We start from the raw sequence: 19,861 nt of genomic DNA, 5'->3' as shown, positions 1-19,861 counted from the left end.
GCCCTATATGAAGCCTGTAGCGTTAGCATCGCTAGCTGAATTAAACATGAGTCATAAACAATGGTTGTCATTTAGTCAATGGCGTCAGACCCCGTTCCAGCAGGGAAAACCCTCAAACCCATGGACAGTTTTAATTAAACATTTGTATGTGCAGAGGAAATTAGGAAAGTTGAATTAAACGAGATTCTGGGATATTGGGAATGTAATGTTGCTTTTAACGTTTAGCCCACAGGCTTTTTATTGTATCATTTGTTTACGTCATTGTGAAAAACATGTCCTATTAAACCTACTGTATATGCTGTATGCATTTATAATAATGACCATGACACACTTTGACAACACAAGTCCAAATAATTTAGGCTTATTACACAATTTTGTATAGGCTATGTGTTTATGCCAAAGACGTTGACCTATGACACAACTCCTTTGACCTATGCCCCCTCCTATAGGCAACAGTAATGACCCGGAAGGAGATTGACCAGGAGTACCAGGGTCTGGTGAAGCGCTTGGAGCAACTGCTCTCCTCTATGCAGAAGAAGAAGCAGGAGGAGGAGGAGATGGAGAGGCTGCGGCGCATCGAGGAGGAGATGGCGCAGGAGAGGAGGCGAAGGGAGGAGGAGGACCAGCGACGCCAGAAGGAGGAAGACGATAGAAGGATGTAAGTGGAGGGGAGGGAAGGGAAGGGTGAATGATGGTGGTATCAGGGGTACAAACGAGAACATGAATGGGCTGATAGTACTGGGGTAGGCAATTTAAGTAGTGGATGGCTTCACTGTGCAGGCTTTGGGTTCTAGTGTGTTAGTGCTGGGCTGGAACAAAAGCCTGCAGCCCTCCATGATTGGAGTTGTCCACGCTTGCACTGTTTTAGTTGAAGTCATTGACATGAATATACATTTTAAAGAAACCCCCAACAGGATATGTCCGGAGTTGATGTTCAGAGATTGAGCTTATACATTATTCATGGTTTGATCGTGTCATTGAGTACATCTGTGATTTTGAAGTTACATGGCGTTTTGCCATTTAAAGGCATTAACCACCTCTGTCCTCTTGTCATCCCTGTCCCCTCATTAGGAAATCGGAGATGGAGCATAAGAGGAAGCAGGAAGAAGAGGAAAGGAAGAGGAGGGAGGAAGAGGAGAGGATAATGCAGGTTTGTGACCCCACTGAAGTGCAAAAGGAGAGATTTTTTTTATTTTTTTATTATTATTATGTAACCTTTATTTAACTAGGCAAGTCAGTTAAGAACAAATTCTTATTTACAACGATGGCCTACACCGACCAAACCCGGATGGCCAATTGTGCTCCGCCCTATGGGACTCCCAATCACGGCCGGTGCACTGGTTTCGAACCAGACTGTGCCTGCGCCACTCGGGAGTTACTGACCCTTCCTTTCCCACTAGAGAGACCCTAACATTGGTCCACTTCCTCAGACATTGACCTTAAATTCCTGTTAGTCTCCAATGACTTGGAGCAGTAATGGACTGATTTCTTACCTGTCGTGTTTGTTGTACTAAGACCGAGGTCGTGGCATTGGTCAGATTTCCCAGTGGGCAATCCCTTTCTTGTGATGGATCACTCCTGCTGAGTTTCTCCTTCCCCTTGCCTTCCCAGAACCACCCTCCTCCCTCCCACTGGGCCTGTCCTCCACTTCCCTTGATGATCATGCCCTCAATTACTGTTTGCAGTTACCTCCTTTTTTTCCCTCTACCATTTCTTCCCATCCCCCTTCTGCCCTGTAATCCCATATGCATTTTCCAAATTTTCTCTTCCTCTGCCCTCTCTTCCCACCCTCATCCCCCTTTTCTTCTGTCCCTTATTACAATATGCTGTTATCGCTTTCTCTCCTCCTCTGCCCTCTATTCCCAGCCTCAGGCTCCCTTTCCCGCTCTCTTTTTTTTCTCTATCCCCCTCATTCCCACAATCTATTTCAGTCCTCAACCCTCCATCTCCATCAAACCTCTTCTTTCCTCATCCATCACTTATTTTCATCCATCTCTTCTTTTTCTTCACTACTGCTCTCCTTTATCCTGCCCTCTTATTTTGGTAGTCTTTAATCTCTAATCCCCTAATTCCTCTCTAGACAGTCTTCTTTCCCTGTTCTCCTCTCCTCTTCTCTCTGTAATCCCTACTTCCCTCTTCCCCCTCCATCCCATTCTCTTCCTCTCAACACACCAGTCCTCCTCTTTTCCATGCCCTCCTATTCTCCCCTACGATGGTCTATCCTGGCGGTTCACAACCGTTCACTGTCTCTAATCTACCCGGGCTGGAAGCCCAGGCCTGTCAAAGCACTCCTGCTACTGTAGGAGTACTAGAAGTACTGATGCTAGTTCATTTCATGGACCGCAAGCAGAGGCACCCATGTCTGCCCTCCCAAGCTCACCCCAGCACAGCATTGATATTCATAGATCTTCCACCCGTTGCTTTTAGTAGCACGATTCACATGCACAAAGTTGAGTTTCCGATGCGTCTTTAGCCTTGGCTCATCCTACTTCAAAGCCATAGAATAGTGGAAATGCGCTTTTTTTGGGGGGGGCTGCCTGTGCTTTTTTTCCCCTCAGAGCTTTGCTACTTTCACCTTGCCCTCAGTTTCCTCCTCTCCAACTTTCTTTGCTACCTTGTTTATCGCCCTCCAACTTCCTCACAAGACCTAAAGTTCCCTCTGACCTTCAGGGTTCCCTCTGACTTTCAGGGTTCCCTCTGACCTTTCTCTCTGATTAGGCTGCCGTGTTGTTGTTGCAGTTGTCTGCTGGGTGCATGTCTGCATCGTCTAGATGCGCAGTCACGGGGACAGACTCCATACCAGCGGCTTGAACCAGGTTGTATGTCTAATCAGGCCACACAGCAGGCCCTGTAATTGCCTAAGTTCTCCTGGCATTCAGGGCCAGTCGAGGTTCCATTGCTCCCCAGGACTAAGACAGTCTGACACAGCCCATGGTCCTGCTCTAATCTCTGACTCCAGAGGTGGCTGGCTTTCCCCCAAAAAAAGTGTGAGAATAAGAACATCCGAGTTGTGTTTACAGATTAAAAGTGGCGTGTAATGTCAATCATCATGAAAATGTCAATCTATGGCGTGTAAAATGTTTGAATCTTACCAAGTTTCTGCTATTGACTGTCTGAAAGTAACTGTCTAGTGATAAAGATCATCTATTCTTTCTCTGCTGTACTGATGTTTCACATCGATAACAGCTTCCTTATATGAAGCGCATATAAATGAACCACTCATGATTAGAGGTCGACCGATTAATCGGAATGGCCGATTTTAATTTGGGACCATTTTCATGTTTTCATAACAATCGGAAATCGCTAATTATTATATATATTTTTTTAAATGTATACACCTTTATTTAACTAGGCAGGTCAGTTAAGAACACATTCTTATTTTCAATGAAGGCCTAGGAACGGTGGGTTAACTGCCTTGTTCAGGGGCAGAACTACAGATTTTTACCTTGTCAGCTTGGGGATTCGTTTTTGCAACCTTTCGGTTACTAGTCCAACGCTCTAACCACCTGCCTTACATTGCACTCCACGAGGAGCCTGCATGGCAGGCTGTGACTACCTGTTACGCGAGGGCAGCAAGAAGCCAAGGTAAGTTGCTAGCTAGCATTAAACTTATCTTATAAAAAACAATCTTAACATAATCACTAGTTAACTACACATGGTTGATATTACTAGTTTATCTAGAGTGTCCTGCGTTGCATATAATCGATGCGGTGCCTGTTAATTTCTCATCGAATCACAGCCTACTTCGCCAAACGGGTGATGATTTAGCACTGTCGTTGCACCAAACCTAACCATAAACATCAATGCCTTCCTTTAAAATCAATACACAAGTATATATTTTTAAACCTGCAGATTTAGTTAATATTGCCTGCTAACATGAATTTCTTGTGTCACTTCTCTTGCGGAAATTGTGTCACTTCTCTTGCGTTCCGTGCAAGCAGTCAGGGTATATGCAGCCGTTTGGGCCGCCTGGCTTGTTGCGAACTGTGTGAAGTTCATTTGTTCCTAACAAAGACCGTAATTAATTTGCCAGAATTGTACATAATTATGACATAAAATTGAAGGTTGTACAATGTAACAGCAATATTTAGACTTAGGGATGCCACCCGTTAGATGAAATACGGAACGGTTACGTATTTCACTGAAAGAATAAACATTTTGTTTCCAGATTCGACCATATCAATGACCAAAGGCTCGTATTTCTGTGTGTTATGATGTTATAATTAAGTCTATGATTTGATATTTGATAGAGCAGTCTGACTGAGCAATGGTAGGCAGCAGCAGGCTCGTAATCATTCATTCAAACAGCACTTTTGTGCGTTTGCCAGCAGCTCTTCGCAATGCTTTTTATGACTTCAAGCCTATCAACTCCCGAGATTAGGCTGGTGTAACCGATGTGAAATCGGTGACGTCACTCGCTCTGAGACTTGGAGTAGTTGTTCCCCTTGCTCTGCAAGGGTCGCGGCTTTTGTGGAGCGATGGGTAACGATGCTTCGAGGGTGGCTGTTGTCGATGTGTTCCTGGTTCGAGCCCAGGTAGGGGCGAGGAGAGGGACGGAAAGCTATACTGTTACACTGGCAATACTAAAGTGCCTATAAGAACATCCAATAGTCAAAGGTATATGAAATACAAATGGTATAGAGAGAAATAGTCCTATAATTCCTATAATAACTACAACCTAAAACTTCTTACCTGGGAATATTGAAGACTCATGTTAAAAGGAACCACCAGCTTTCATATGTTCTGAGCAAGGAACTTAAACGTTAGCTTTTGTACATGGCACATATTGCACTTTTATTTTCTTCTCCAACACTTTTTGTTTTTGCATTATTTAAACCAAATTGAACATGTTTCATTATTTATTTGAGGCTAAATTGATTTTATTGATGTATTATATTAAGGTAAAAGAAAAGTGTTCATTCAGTATTGTTGTAATTGTCATTATTACAAATAGATTTTTTTTAAATCGGCCGATTAATCGGTATCGGCTTTTTTTGGTCCTCCAATAATCGGTATCGGTATCAGCATGGAAAAAAACATAATCGGTCGACCTGTACTCATGATGCAATGGCGGTGTTAAGAATAATGATGATGGTGCCGACAATGTGTGCATTCAGGCGGAGATGGACATCCAGATAGCGTTGGAGCGAGAGGAGGACGCCCAGCGGTCAGCCGTGTTGGAGCAGGAGAAGAGGGATAGAGAGCTGGCCATGAGGATCGCCCAGAGTGAAGCCGAACTCATCACCGACGAGGCCCTGATGGACCTCAGCCTGCGCAGGTACACACGGATACAAACAAACACACAAACACACACACTGTGCTGTATATTGTTATTCATATATTGTAGTGTCTCAGAACACGAGCCCTAGATTAGGTTTTTGCAGGACGTACCCAAGGTTGAGTACGTGGATGAGGTTGTTGTTTAACCCAGAAAATTTTGTAATAAGAGCTCAAGGGAGCTTCTGCGGTAGGATTTGGTAAGGATTCAACAAGCTAAATAAAAATAGGTGTTGTGTTTCATCTAGGTCCGAAAGGAGACCACTACCTGTCCACTGCATGCATAACCTATTTTTTTTCTCATTTTGTTCTCCCCTCTCTCAGAAATGGGTCTTTCTCGGGTCTCTATCCAGACACAGTGAGATCCATGTAAGACATTAGCCATTAGTTTAGCCTCCTGCTTCCAGTAACCTAACACAGCCCATTAATCACACTCCCCCGCATGCTTTAATCTCAACCTCAAATCTAATCTTTCATCAATTTATATCCAGGATTATACCATCCCATGCAAAGCCATCATAAACAATACGCAAATTCTCTAACTCTTCACGTTGGATCGAACCAAATAACACCACATTCCAGTCACGAATCAATCCGCCGTTGTGGTCCCGGCCCGGGGCATGAATCAACAATGCCACAGGAGGGTCTCCCGGGTAGCGCAGTGGTCTAGGGCACTGCATCGCAGTGCTAGCTGTGCCACCAGAGACTCTGGGTTCGCGCCCAGGCACTGTTGCAGCCGGCCGCGACCGGGAGGTCCGTGGGGCGACGTACAATTGGCCTAGCGTCGTCCGGGTTAGGGAGGGTTTGGCCGGTAGGGATATCCTTGTCTCATTGCGCACTAGCGACTCCTGTGGCGGGCCGGGCGCAGTGCATGCTAACCAGGTCGCCAGGTGCACGGTGTTTCCTCCGACACATTGGTGCGGCTGGCTTCCGGGTTGGATGCGCGCTGTGTTAAGCAGTGCGGCTTGGTTGGGTTGTGTTTCGGAGGACGCATGGCTTTCGACCTTCGTCTCTCCCGAGACCATACGGGAGTTGTAGCAATGAGACAAGATAGTAACTACTAACAATTGGATACCACGAAATTGGGGAGAAAAGGGGGTAAAATTCAACAACAACAAAAAAGAAAGAAACAGTGCCAAGAGATAAGCACGTCTGTTACTAGTCCAAGGCAAACAGACAACCGTTGCGTGACAAATCTAAACATGCCGATCTGCTTTTGATCGGATTCTGCTGATTCTTCTGAGTTGCAACAATCATATGCTCATATATCCTAATCATCATATCCTCTGTTTGCAGTGCTGATGGACTTCAAAACCTCAAAGCAATCACAATGTATGTTCTCTGGGACTTTTTTATACATTGTATTTGTTCTTATAAAGCATATTGATATGGCAAACATTGATATTTCATTCCTATTGTATTAGATCTGATAGCTTTGCACAACTATTTGGTTAAACACACAAAAACCCCTCCCCCTCTTTAAACCGATCTACTACTCAGTGGGGATATACTGTAGAATTAACTCCTAACCAACGTTCGTGGTAGGCCTAATTAGCTAACTACTTAGGACTCACACTTAACCACTCCAGTAAGGATATCAGTAGCTACTACCGTCAAACAAATGGATGAGTTTAGCCATGGTTAGTTACAGTTGGAATAGAGTAGTACTGTATTTGGTTGCTGACACTTGCTCTACCTGTTCACTCATCAGACGCGATTACTTCTTCATGACTTGTCACTGAGGGATACATTTAAGCAGCTTCCAATTTTCACAGCTGTCAACACGCCACAAGTGTCACAACAGTGTGTGACTGTCACAACGCACGCTGACATCAACGCATCAGATGGCTGCACACACAGTTCATAGTGGAAGCCACCCTGATCTCTGTGACCAATGGGAAATACTAATGATATATGGCTATGTATGAATCAGAGACATTGATGTATTATTCTGTTATAGTAATTTATGTGTGCTGGTATTAATGTGTTTATAGGGAGGAAATGGCGCTGGAAATGTCACAACTTCTGGCTTGGTGGGTAATGGAGAGAAATAGTTTTTTCTCGGATCAATGATCACCTGAAATTGATTAATCAGAATTAATCATTCCCGAAAAATTCAAATTCATTATTAAAATTGTTTACAATCCTAGTGCGCAAAGGGAAATTAAGAGATTTTACCAAGGATGTTATCTTGTTGATCAGTTTATTGAATCTTGAAATTAGACATGTCTGTATGCGTGTGTGTATTTTGGGATGAAATCTGATTGTGTGCCAGCAGTGGCATTGACCACAACTATTGCACTTTGAACACAACTATTTCACTTTGAACACAACTAACTTCCTTAAAACTGGTTTAAGAAAGTTACTACTGCAGAAGTTACTGCAAACAACAAACACAGTTTTTTCCCCTTGGACATCAATGTACTTGCGACAAAGGAGCACAATATGTACTGCAATTGTTTTTTACCATGACGGTAAAAAAGCTGCTCAGATCGGCAACAATAACGGTGGTGGGATTCCATAGTAAGGGGAATTGCATGCTATCTATAATAAGCGCTCTTTGTTAGAGCTAGTTGGCCAACGCACTTTCAAGTCACCGTGTCTAAACTCAATCCCTGTTACCCCCGGGAGCACTTTGAGGGGGTGACATGGCGACTATCCAGCGCTCAGCCCCAAAGGTCAGGTGAGCTGTTACCACCACACACAACATAGTCTCTCCCTGACATTCTTCTGTCACTCCGGTATCTGCCCAGGCTGGCCCTCCTCTTACAGGGAGGCTTAACGTCCGAAGATTGGATTAGCACTAGAAGACCCAAGGATTCCTCTACAGCGGCCCAAAGCCTTGACCCTGCCACACAGACTCCCATACAGACCTGGAGGGCCACCCGTAAATAGGGGCCAAATCCTGCCTGTTGGGTTGTTAATTCGAGATCTCAGAAGCATGCTGCGGGAGGCGGGTAAAGAGCTGCAGACTGTGCTTACCGAAGCCCAGGAACACATTGACTAAGGTTAGGTGGGGTGGGGACTAGGTTATAGGGTAAAATGGTCACACTAAATGGCCACACATGTGCAGTGGGAGTGTAATTGCCTGTGGGATGTCGGAGAGCAGTGACGAAGTCAGACACAGATTTTCCCCTTTTTGCCCCACTTAGCACTTGATTCTTTTCTGATTGTTACCAGTATTTTAGGTTTTGAAAATGACCACCGCATCACTATGGTGGCGCCGATCCGAGCGGGGATTCCGAGACGTCCCACTGCTCTGACTTTTGAAAATTGATCATTTTCTTCTCTCCCTTCCTTGCGGGGAATGCAGGGGTCCACAGGTGCAGGCACTCAAAGCCGCCGGCGTGAGGAAGTACGACCTGAGCAAGTGGAAGTACGCCGAGCTGCGGGATGTCATCAACACCTCGTGCGGTAAGACTTTTCCCCAACCATGGAAACCTGGGCAAGGTGGCGAGCTCTCGGGGAGATTCATGATCCAGCTCTGTGCACCTCCATCACTCACGCAATCATTAATTCAGCCCCAATGTTAATAATTGAAAATCTGGCCAGTAACGCAATCTCTTCAAAGGTATAGCAAATGGGTTTTCGCCCCGCTCTAGACTTTCCTGCCTAGGCGTGATTTCCCCTGTAATTTTCACAGATAGCTAAAGTGGGAGGTCATTTTGAGGAAATTGCAACCGGGCTGAAATTGATAGAGGAATTCTATTTGGGTGAGGGTGTAAGATTAAGAGCCGACAGGAGTGTACATGCAGCTGCTACGTTGATGAGGGTACAGCATTGTGGCAGAGTGGGAAATTATTACCATTTAAGGTGAATTTGTGTTTTTCCCTCTGTAGCCGTTTCAATATAAAAACGTGGAGGAAAGTCTTACCGCCTCAGTCTGATTCGACATGCGTGAATAGGCGAGATGAATAGGCCAGCTGTCAGTTGGGGAGCGCTTCGTACCAACACTTCCCCTAAGAGCATGCTGTGTATCAACCAATGGCAAGCACAGCACAAACACCTCAGATGATGGGAAATAGGGTCTAAGCTACAATATATGTGAGAAATTGACATTAAAGGGAAAAAAGTGACAATGTGTATTTAAAAGAACTTGACAATGTTTATTCAAATAAATTATAAAATAGTTTGACAGCCCTGTTTTTAGGCTTTTAAATGATATCAAATTCAACCGTGTATTTTTTCCAGTGATGAAGACATGGTTGTCTCATGGTAGGGTGGGGTATGCAAAATGGGTCAACTTTGAGCACCTCTATCTCCTAAATGTTTTGTCATTCAGTTCCAAAAAGTTACTTTCTGACCACTTCTGCTATTGGCAAATACACTACATGACCAAAAGTATGTGGACACCTGCTCGTCAAACATCTCAGTCCAAATTCATGGGCATTAGTATGGAGTTGGTCCCCCCTTTGCTGCTATAACAACCTCCACTCTTCTGGGATGGCTTTCCACTTGATGTCGGAACATTGCTGCAGGGATTTGCTTCCATTCAGCCACAAGCATTAGTGAGGTTGGGCACTGATGTTGAGCGATTAGGCCTGGCTCGCGGTCTGCGTTCCAATTCATCCCAAAGGGGTTCGATGCGGTTGAGGTCAGGGCTCTGTGCAGGCCAGTCAAGTTCTTCCACACCTATTTAAACAAAACATTTCTGTATGGACCTCGCTTTGTGCACGGGGGCATTGTCATGCTGAAACAGGAAAGGGGCATCCCCAAACTGCTGGAAGCACAGAATCGTCTAGAATGTAGTGTTAAGAATTCTCTTAACTGGAACTAAGGGGCCTAGCCCGAACCATGAAAAACAGCCCCAGACCACCCCCACCAAACTTATGTGGCCTACCACTTCGCGGCTGAGCTGTTGTTGCTCCTAGATGTTTCCACTTCACAATAACAGCACTAACAGTTGACCGGGGCAGCTCTAGCAGGGCAGAAATTTGACGAACTGTGTTGTTGGAAAGGTGTCATCCATTGACGGTGCAATGTCTATGGAGATTGCATGGCTGTGTGCTCGAATGTATACACCTGTCAGCAAAGGGTGTGGCTGAAATAGTAAAATCCACTAATTTAAAGGGGTGTTCACATAATTTTGTGTGTATAGTGTTTAGTTCAAATCAAATGGAATCACCCTAATGCATTAATTGTGGCGGAAATGTAAATTGGGAGGGTTGCGACAACTTTGTTACATTCTCCATGGCCCTTTTGAATTATTTACACCCATCCTGTTGCCACTTTCTCTCCTTACATTTTGCTGTGAAGAAACTGAACTGTGACCTGTTTTCACAACCCCCAATTTTTATGTGTTCATTGTTTCCTGACAGGTGAAGATTAGAACTTGAATATTATCTTGAAGAGTGGGCAATTCTACTACAGCGGAAGCAGAAACTATTTCGGGTATCTCAGATTGTTTTGTCAATTCTCACATAAAAACTTAATTGGGAGGAAGGATGTTTGACATGATTTTTACAGTTGTATCACACATTTTTGGGGGGGAAATCAAGTGGCCATTTTAGGCCTTTAAGACCCTATGAGTTGTGAACTGTACATTATAATCCTTATAGTTTGCTTTAATATATGGAGTGTCTAGATTCTGAAATAAAATAATTCACATTAATTTCTTCATCAATACAAATATTAATGTGAATATCTCAAAACTACAATTTTTTTTAATGTTGCTTATTTTTATGGAACAATATACTCTTCAAACACATAACATTTCCAGAGTGGGCTCTCTGGTACTTTTAATGATATTACCCATTTTATACATAGAAATTGACATTATAGGTCAATTAACCAATCACAGCCCTCCTTTAGGATTGCACATTCAGCAAGTCACCGGTAGAGGGAGTTCCGTTTGAATCCATTTACCGTTCACTGTGTTGGTGGTGTTCATAAAATGTATCTTAACTTCATAATTATCAGAGAGCTCACTCTGGAAATGTTATGTACTTGTAGAGTACTGTACATTGTTCCAAAAAATGTCTTAAACCAGTGTTAGAAAAAGTACTGAATTGTCATACTTGACAGTAAAGCAAGGCAGTTAACCCACTGTTCCCCGGGCGCTGAAGACGTGGATGTTGATTAAGGCCACCCTCCGCACCTCTGATTCAGAAGGGTTGGGTTAAATGCGGAAGACACATTTCAGTTGAATGCATTCAGTTGTACAACTAACTAGGTATCCCCCTTTCCCTTACCCTAGAAAATGACTGAAGTGAAAGTCACCCAGTAAAAGTCTAAAATATAATTTTTTTAAGTACTCAATGTCATACTTGAGTAAAAGTAAATACTATACATCAAATATATTATATTAAGCAAACCAGATACCACAATTATTATTTTTTATTCATGGGCAGACCGGGGCACACTCCTACACTGACATAATTGATAGGTGCGTGAATTGGACCATATTGCTGTTCTGCCTGAGCATTCGACATGAAATTACTTTTGGGTGTCAGGGAAAATGTATGTGAGTATATTTTCTTTAGCAATGTAGTAAAGTACAGATAACCCCAAAAACTACTTAGGTACTACTTCAAGGTATTTTTACTTAAGTACTTTACACAACTGCTTAAATTTAATATATTCAAAAAGGGTTGTTTATTTCAGAATCTAAACATACTCCATATATTAAAGCACACTATAAGGATTATAATGACAATAAGCTGTTCTCTGTATCATGTACGGTTCACTGATCAGTCTTACAGGAGGCATGTATAGGTCTAAAATGGCCAATTTCATGATTTTCTCAAAAATGGTTTGTGATACAAATGTAAGAATTTCCAGAATAATTTGAGATACCAATTATATTTTAGGCTCCCTCTCGCGTGGAATCGCCCTAATATTATCTGTACCAAACGTTTTTTTAACAGAAATTACATTAATGGAGGCCAGTGGAGGCTGGTGACTTGAAAACATTTAGTAGGATGGGAGACCCACAGTATAGGCGCGTAACACACAGAGACGACAAAGTGTTGTTTAAAAAATCGTCAGACTAATTCTTTTAACCGAACACCATGCCCAAACCGGACGCGCGTGTGCCATCGTGCACAAATTGATTTTGTCCCCCCAGACTAAGCGCGAACACGACACGCAGGTTGAAATATCAAAACAAACTCTGAACCAATTATATTAATTTGGGGACAGGTCGAAAAGCATTAAACATTTATGGCAATTTAGCTAGCAACTGCAAGCTAGCTAGCTAAATTGCCATAAATGTTTAATGCTTGCTGTTGCTAGCTAATTTGTCCTGGGATATGAACGTTGTTGTTATTTTACCTGAAATGCACAAGTTCCTCTACTCTGACAATTAATCCACGCATAAAACGGTCAACCACATCGTTTCTAGTCATTTCTCCTCCTTCCAGGCTTTTTCTTCTTTGGACATTATATGGCGATTGGCATCTAACTTTCATAATAAGGTGTATTACCATGACCGACCTCAGTTCATCTTTCAATCACCCACGTGGGTATAACCAATGAGGAGATGGCATGTGGGTATATGCTTCTATAAACCAATTAGGAGATGGGAGAGCAGGACTTGCACCGCGTTCAGCGTCACAAATAGACCTGACTTCTATTTTAGCGCTTGGCAACGCAGACGCTCATTGGCGCTCGCGAGCAGTGTGGGTGCAATGATTGAATAACATGTATGTGTACATTTATTTTGCTACGCGAGCGGTGTGGTCAGCATGTAAAGCATTTAATAAAGTTGTTTATAGTACAATATTATGAGGAATGGGAATGAGAGGGCTACTTACAGTGTCGGAAAGGGATAACGGCAGTGATTGAATGAGGGTATGAGGCATGAGTTGGTGTTCAGAGGCTTGACCAGTGCAGGACAGGATTTGACCGGGAAGACAAAAAACAATAACACAACACACTAGACTTAGACAAAAGAGCTAAGAATGAGTTGGTCCAGGCAAGGAGAAAAATCATTGATGTAATAATGTGTTTGTGTATGTGATTGACTCTACATACAGTAGTAAGATACATTTTATATTTGTACACATTCAATGTGCCAGTGGATGAGCAGGCACATGAGACGTGGCTTCAGTTCATGTCAGGAGAAAGTTGACAATGGTAGTGGAGTGGAGTAGTCATCACCTCTTAATCAGGGAACAGGAGGGGACTTAGCTGTAAATATAAATAGCAGATACATTCCATAATAGCTGCGCCATCCTAGGTTTGGACAACGAGTTTCTCAATGAAGTTAAACTCAGACATCTCAAAATTCATAAAGTCAAACACAGATTGCACATCTAGCCCACTTGACACATCAAAGTAGCCCAAGAAACGTTCCTGAATAAAGCCCTCATCCACATACCTGACGATAACTGACGATAACTGACGATAACTGACGATAACTGACAATAACTGACAATAACTGACAATAACTGACAACTGCAAGCAGACTGGTTGCACCATAGGTCCCAGAGTGGGGGAGCAATTTTAACCCCATGGGGCCTGGAAAACTAGGAAAACTCTGGACCCTGTAAGGTATGACAGGGATTAATGTGCCTGTGCCCTGCCTGTGCCATTAAACCCCTACAACTCATCCAGAACGCCGCAGCCCGTCTGGTGTTCAACTTTCCCAAGTTCTCTCACGTCACCCCGCTCCTCCGCTCTCTCCACTGGCTTCCAGTTGAAGCTCGCATCCGCTACAAGACCATGGTGCTTGCCTACGGAGCTGTGAGGGGAACGGCACCTCCGTACCTTCAGGCTCTGATCAGGCCCTACACCCAAACAAGGGCACTGCGTTCATCCACCTCTGGCCTGCTCGCCTCCCTACCTCTGAGGAAGTACAGTTCCCGCTCAGCCCAGTCAAAACTGTTCGCTGCTCTGGCACCCCAATGGTGGAACAAACTCCCTCACGACGCCAGGTCAGCGGAGTCAATCACCACCTTCCGGAGACACCTGAAACCCCACCTCTTTAAGGAATACCTAGGATAGGATAAAGTAATCCTTCTAACCCCCCCCCCTTAAAAGAGTTAGATGCACTATTGTAAAGTGGTTGTTCCACTGGATATCATAAGGTGAATGCACCAATTTGTAAGTCGCTCTGGATAAGAGCGTCTGCTAAATGACTTAAATGTAAATGTAAATTAATCAGTTGTAAAAAGGTTTTATATGGGCTATGTGGGACCAGTTTTTACTAATCAGGTCACATGGGGAGGATTAAAACCCTGTAAAAACTGCATCTACCTTATACAGTATTTGTTTATATAAATTATATTTAGATTAGGAGGTGGATTTCCTCTATCCAGACACATAGACAACAACTGATAGACAATATAACTCAGAGCTTGCTTTATGCATGTTTGCATCATGCAGGCCTATGCAACTGTAGGCCTTATAAAACATTTTAATAGTTTTTTAAAACTTATGTTGATTGATTAATTCCAGTTAATAATTTTGGATAAAAAATGTATCGGCAGCCTAGCCAGCCCAATTTTGAAAATGAACTACATTAGATCACATTCACATTTCAGCATAGGCTGTATGCAGCTGCTCTTATTAGTAGTCTACAGTTCAGCAAGTAAAGCATCGTAACGTGCAATTACCTCTGCAAGCTCCTTGTAGTTTCCCTTGTTGGCGGAACTTTCCCTCTCATCGTGTCCTCTAAAAGCAAATGCTTGCATGCCCAACAGTGGTGTTGACAAGCCGCTTGAGAAACATCCCTGCATCTTCTTACTTTCTCGTTGTATTGCGCGATTTGAATACCCAGACCTTTGTCTTAATCGATGCAGCTTTTTCCCAGAAGCATGAATCTGATGTGGTCATTTATATGCTTCCCGCTTTTGTTTTGCCATTTAGCTGAATGATCGATGTTCTTCAGGTCACTGTACCCACCTTTCGACCAAGGCTCCGACTTTCCAAAAAGCAGGCAAGGCCAGCGATACAGGCGGCTTGATGAAAGGCTCCTCGTTAACCAGCTATACGTTTGATACCAGTTGGTATTGAACGCCCTCACCTTTTCATCATTCTTCATGAAACTGATCTCAGGCAGAGGTCGACGCTCTGCCTACAAGCCTCCTAGGTTTTGTATTGAAGTCAATGTAGCCAGAGGAAGGACTGAAGCTAGCTACACCACAGTGCTGTTGAAGTTATTGTAGACCTTTATTGCAAAACAGTGTATTTTAATCAATTATTTGGTGACATATTAATATATTTAGTTTTATGTTTCACAATAAATAAAATTTAAAAAAAATGAAATTTCACTTGAGGATGGTCCTCCCCTTCCTCCTCTGAATAGCCTCCACTGATGGAGGCATAAAAGATAATAAAGACCTACTCTCATAACCTTAAAGGATGAGTAAGTTACAGTATTTCAGAAGCTAGCAGATTCATTACTTACCAGCAACAGCTGCAAATCCCAATAAAACTACATGATGTTTTGAAGTTCACTTTCCTTGCTTTGTCTAACAAAACTATCATGAATCTAGCAAATAAGTTTTGTGGGTGCAGTATTTATTTCGTTCCATAGCACTAATGTTTGCTATCAAGTCTCTCACACTGGCTTTAGCTGGGGCTGCCCAGGCAAGTCTGGGGGGTTGCCTAGCAACACGTGCCTCGAAGGTAGTCAATGTCTAGATGGCACGTGAAATTCCCATGATTTGTGAAAATGTATGGCCCAAACAGCTAGCGCGACAGCTATCAGCTAATAGGGAGAAGTAACTAACAATACTACATTATGGCATTCATTAATCATAAAACTATTGACATATAGATTTGGCTACATATTTGGGAAAAAATATTTATGCTCATTCACTGTGGTTAAGTTCTGTTGATGTCATCCCTGTGTAGATATTGAGCTGCTGGCGGCATGCAGGGAGGAGTTCCATCGCCGTCTAAAGGTCTACCATGCCTGGAAGGCCAAGAACAAGAAACGTGACACAGCCACGGAGCAGAGGGCCCCCAAATCTATCACAGACTACGGTGAGATACCCCATCCTGGGCTATTGTGCTACTGTAGGCTACCCTCCTCAACCCAGGATTGTGTTCAGACATTAATACGTTTTGTCTTAACCCCGCTATTACCATTTCCTGTGTCCATTGCAGACATGTTTTCAACAGTAACATCCTTTTTTCATCTGTTTTCTTTCTGTGACCATATTTGACCTTGAAAGTTGTGTTACAGGTAACTGACAAAATAAAGGAAACACCAACATAAAGTGTCTTAATAGGGCGTTGGGCACCACGAGCCAGAAAAGCTTCAATGCACCTTGACATTGAAGTGTCTGGAACTATATTGGACTGATGCGACACCATTCTTCCACGAGAAATTCCTTAATGTGGTGTTTTGTTGATGGTGGTGGAAAACGTTGTCTCCGGCACCACTCCAGAAACTCCCATAAGTGTTCAACTGGTTTGTGATCTGGTGACAGACGGCCATGGCATATGGTTTACATCGTTTTCATGCCCATCAAACGATTCAGCGACCATTCGTGCTCTACGGATGGAGGCATTGTCATCCTATGTGGGTATATCCATGATAGCCAAAATAATGGCCTGCCCAGCATTTTTATACATGACCCTAAGCATGATGGGATGTTAATTGCTTAATTTACTCAGGAACCACACCTGTGTGGAAGCACCTTCTTTCAATATACTTTGCATTCCTTATTTACTCAAGTCTTTACATTATTTTGGCAGTTACTTGTACGTCCACACAGAGTACCTAATTTGCTAGCAAGGTACTCATTTGCCCACTTGTCAATGTACTTTCCCAAAGGGAAAAAGTCTCACAATTGCATTCATGTCAGATTAACATGGAGGTCAAAAACCCAAGAAGAAGCAGCAATGCTTCAGTGAGACCCCGGTGGGTTACATGAGGTAAAAACAGTGGGGTTTGTCTTCACAGCTTCACCGTCTCTTCTCCTGATAATGATGGAGGAGGATTAATGTCCACTTTATAAATTGCCTTCCTGTTATTCCTGACATTCAATTAGTGTTCTTAAAAGCCTGGCCCCAAAACCTAGGTCCCATCTGCGTCAAAAGTATTTGTTCCAATTAGACTCAGCTGCCACAACGCATCATCGGGTTTAGCTGTGCGCTACCATGACCGCTTGCTCTATCCAGTCAAGCATGGTGTATTCAACTCAGACAACAGGGGCGGTTGGAAATCATGTTTAAAGAAAGTATTATTTACTTACATGAAAGCTACCCAGCTTTCAGCTACTCATTTGTTGATGTGAAAGCTTCTAAAAGGCATGTTGAACCCATTTTATATGCCTTTTGTTTGGCTGCAGTTCTCTCTTCTCTCGCTAATGGAAGCAGGTCTCGGCAAGTCTGCCATGTAAGAGGAGAGAAAGCAGCTTACCTGGCTTTTCACCCATAGCATTGTTTGTGTATTTTATGCCATCTTTGATGTCCCATATTTTCACAGTTTCATGTTTTTGCTTCCTTCCACCACCCTATGATTTAATCATTCAACTCAGTCATGTTCGAACACTTTGCAAATATATTGCTTCAAACACTGCTGTGTAAATACAGTATTGCTCCGCTTACAAAAAAAATTATTCTACATTTATTTGCCCCAGTAATCACACAATGTCATAGTAAAGCAGTATTGTGGCAGTAACAAGAACATCAAACCCGCCACACACAGCCCAACAGAACCCGGCTCCAGCCGTGGCCGCCCAGCAGCAGGAGATAGCCATGAACCGCCAGCAGCGCTACTTCCGCATCCCCTTCATCCATCCCAGTGACCAGTATAAGGACCCCCAGAACAAGAAGAAGGGCTGGTGGTACGCCCACTTTGACGGGCCCTGGATCGCCAGGCAGATGGAGCTACACCCAGACAAGCAGCCCATCCTACTGGTGGCAGGTGGGTCCCTCGGGCTAGATCAGCTTCATATGTTCTTTTAATGTACATTGATGTGTTTGTAATATGAAACTATGTGCTCTATGTCATAGTGCATGTTGTGAATGTGGTTATCCTATCCTAAAAAATTATCTCTATTCAATCATATGTTATCCTTTCCTGTGTGTGTATTAAATCCTGTGTTTGACTGTCAGTGTCCCTCCTCTCTCTCACTCTCCCCCCCCCCCACACATCCTTAGGAAAAGATGACATGGAGATGTGTGAGCTAAGCTTGGAGGAGACGGGCCTGACCACGAAGAGGGGTGCTGAGATCCTCCCTCGGCAATTTGAGGAGATCTGGGAACGCTGCAACGGGAACATGTACCTGCGAAATGCCATCGAAAGCAGACAGGCCAGGCCCACGTACGCCACAGCCATGCTGCAGAACCTCCTCCAGTGAACCAGAGGAGCACCCATGTCCATGGGCTCAAAAGGAATACAGTAAATAAAGGGAAGAAAGCAGAAGCACTCCCTGTTATAGCAGTCTTTGAGGCTAACTGTTATCTCACTGAGGGCATTTAAACATTTTACTTAGATTTGTTGATTTCGGTCATTTATGTTGGTTTTGTTTCTTTGTTAGTTTGCTGTGAATATACATACCAATTTACATCTCGTCCTCAAGCAATGACCTCCGCTTGAATAAAAATTTTACTACGAGGCCTTAACTATTTTATTGGTATTAATGAGAAGTTTCAGATTGGCCTTTCCTCAAGACAGTCTTAATTGTATATTCATGTTTAGCTGTTAAATGAAATCTAAGCACTGTTAGAACTATTGTATTTGATTGAATAAATTGTTGCAAATATTTGGCTTTATGACTGGAGATCTCTAGGAATAATTGATTTTGTCGACACATTTTCAGGATAATGCAGCTGCAATGTTCCTCTGTCCATAGGGCTGGTATTTCCATAATGCTGGGGCAGGTTGTATCCTTGATGTTGAATTTGTTGCTGTTATTTTTTTTTAAGAAAGCTTATTTTACATTTTGTATTTTCATGACAATGAAAGCGCACTAGCTCACATCTTTTAACAACGGACATTGCAGGACTTTTGCAATGATAGATGATTCATAGGAAGGCAGATGACATGATATATTTATCAAAAATAACATCTTGTTTATGACTTTGTCGAAGACTGTATTTTGAATGTCATCGTTAACCATACAGGAGGTTAATTAGAGCACAAACCTCTTTGGGGTGTAGTGAAAATATACACTTTCCGATAATGGCATAGTGAAAGAAATCGGAGTCACTGTATTTGTATTCCATAGTGACAGATTGTATTTTCATCTAATAACTCCTTTTTAAAAGAAATTGTAGAATTTGTAAACGTCTTTTCATAGAGGGAACTCCCAAGCGCTTTCTGTTCACCACTAATATAAAACACTAAAAACCGAATTGTCCAACTATTTTAATAACATTGTTTAAGGTTTCTAGGTGTGATTTGTATTGGTCTTTCAATCTAGATTGCTTGACTTCTTTTGCCTATCCTTGATGTTCTGATATGAGTAATTCATCTCATTGTGGACCCCCAACTATAATTTATTAACAATTTGATAATGAGTGATCTAATTGTTTGTATTCTTTTCTGTATATTAAAATTGTTTTGCGATTTCAGATTCAACTTCAATTGTATGCTGAGTATTGCACTGCAATATAGGAAATAAATGCGTTCAACCTTTTTTCATTGTGTAGACTCTAGTTAATAGCAAGACTTTCCCATTAA

The 19,861-nt window shown here is 42.8% G+C and overlaps 1 protein-coding gene across 3 annotated transcripts in view; it reads left to right on the top strand.

The window, feature by feature from the left end:
- LOC139530593 (unconventional myosin-VI-like) overlaps positions 1-19,817 on the top strand; it is a 79,327-nt gene extending 59,510 nt beyond the window's left edge. Inside the window, exons 26-34 of one of the 3 annotated variants that reach the window (XM_071327132.1) lie at positions 450-658; positions 1,072-1,150; positions 5,118-5,278; positions 5,602-5,646; positions 6,574-6,609; positions 8,591-8,691; positions 16,078-16,209; positions 17,882-18,100; positions 18,337-19,817. In XM_071327132.1, the coding sequence (XP_071183233.1) occupies positions 450-658; positions 1,072-1,150; positions 5,118-5,278; positions 5,602-5,646; positions 6,574-6,609; positions 8,591-8,691; positions 16,078-16,209; positions 17,882-18,100; positions 18,337-18,536 (1,182 nt within the window). In that variant the 3' untranslated portion in view covers positions 18,537-19,817. The remainder of the gene's footprint in view (positions 1-449; positions 659-1,071; positions 1,151-5,117; positions 5,279-5,601; positions 5,647-6,573; positions 6,610-8,590; positions 8,692-16,077; positions 16,210-17,881; positions 18,101-18,336) is intronic. The other 2 variants (XM_071327133.1, XM_071327135.1) reach the window with 2 other exon arrangements.
- Positions 19,818-19,861: the final 44 nt, after the last annotated feature.

Source organism: Salvelinus alpinus, chromosome 9 (genome assembly GCF_045679555.1).
Source record: "Salvelinus alpinus chromosome 9, SLU_Salpinus.1, whole genome shotgun sequence".
NCBI classification, from domain to species: domain Eukaryota; kingdom Metazoa; phylum Chordata; class Actinopteri; order Salmoniformes; family Salmonidae; genus Salvelinus; species Salvelinus alpinus.
This window is presented reverse-complemented; position numbering and strand designations above follow the sequence as displayed.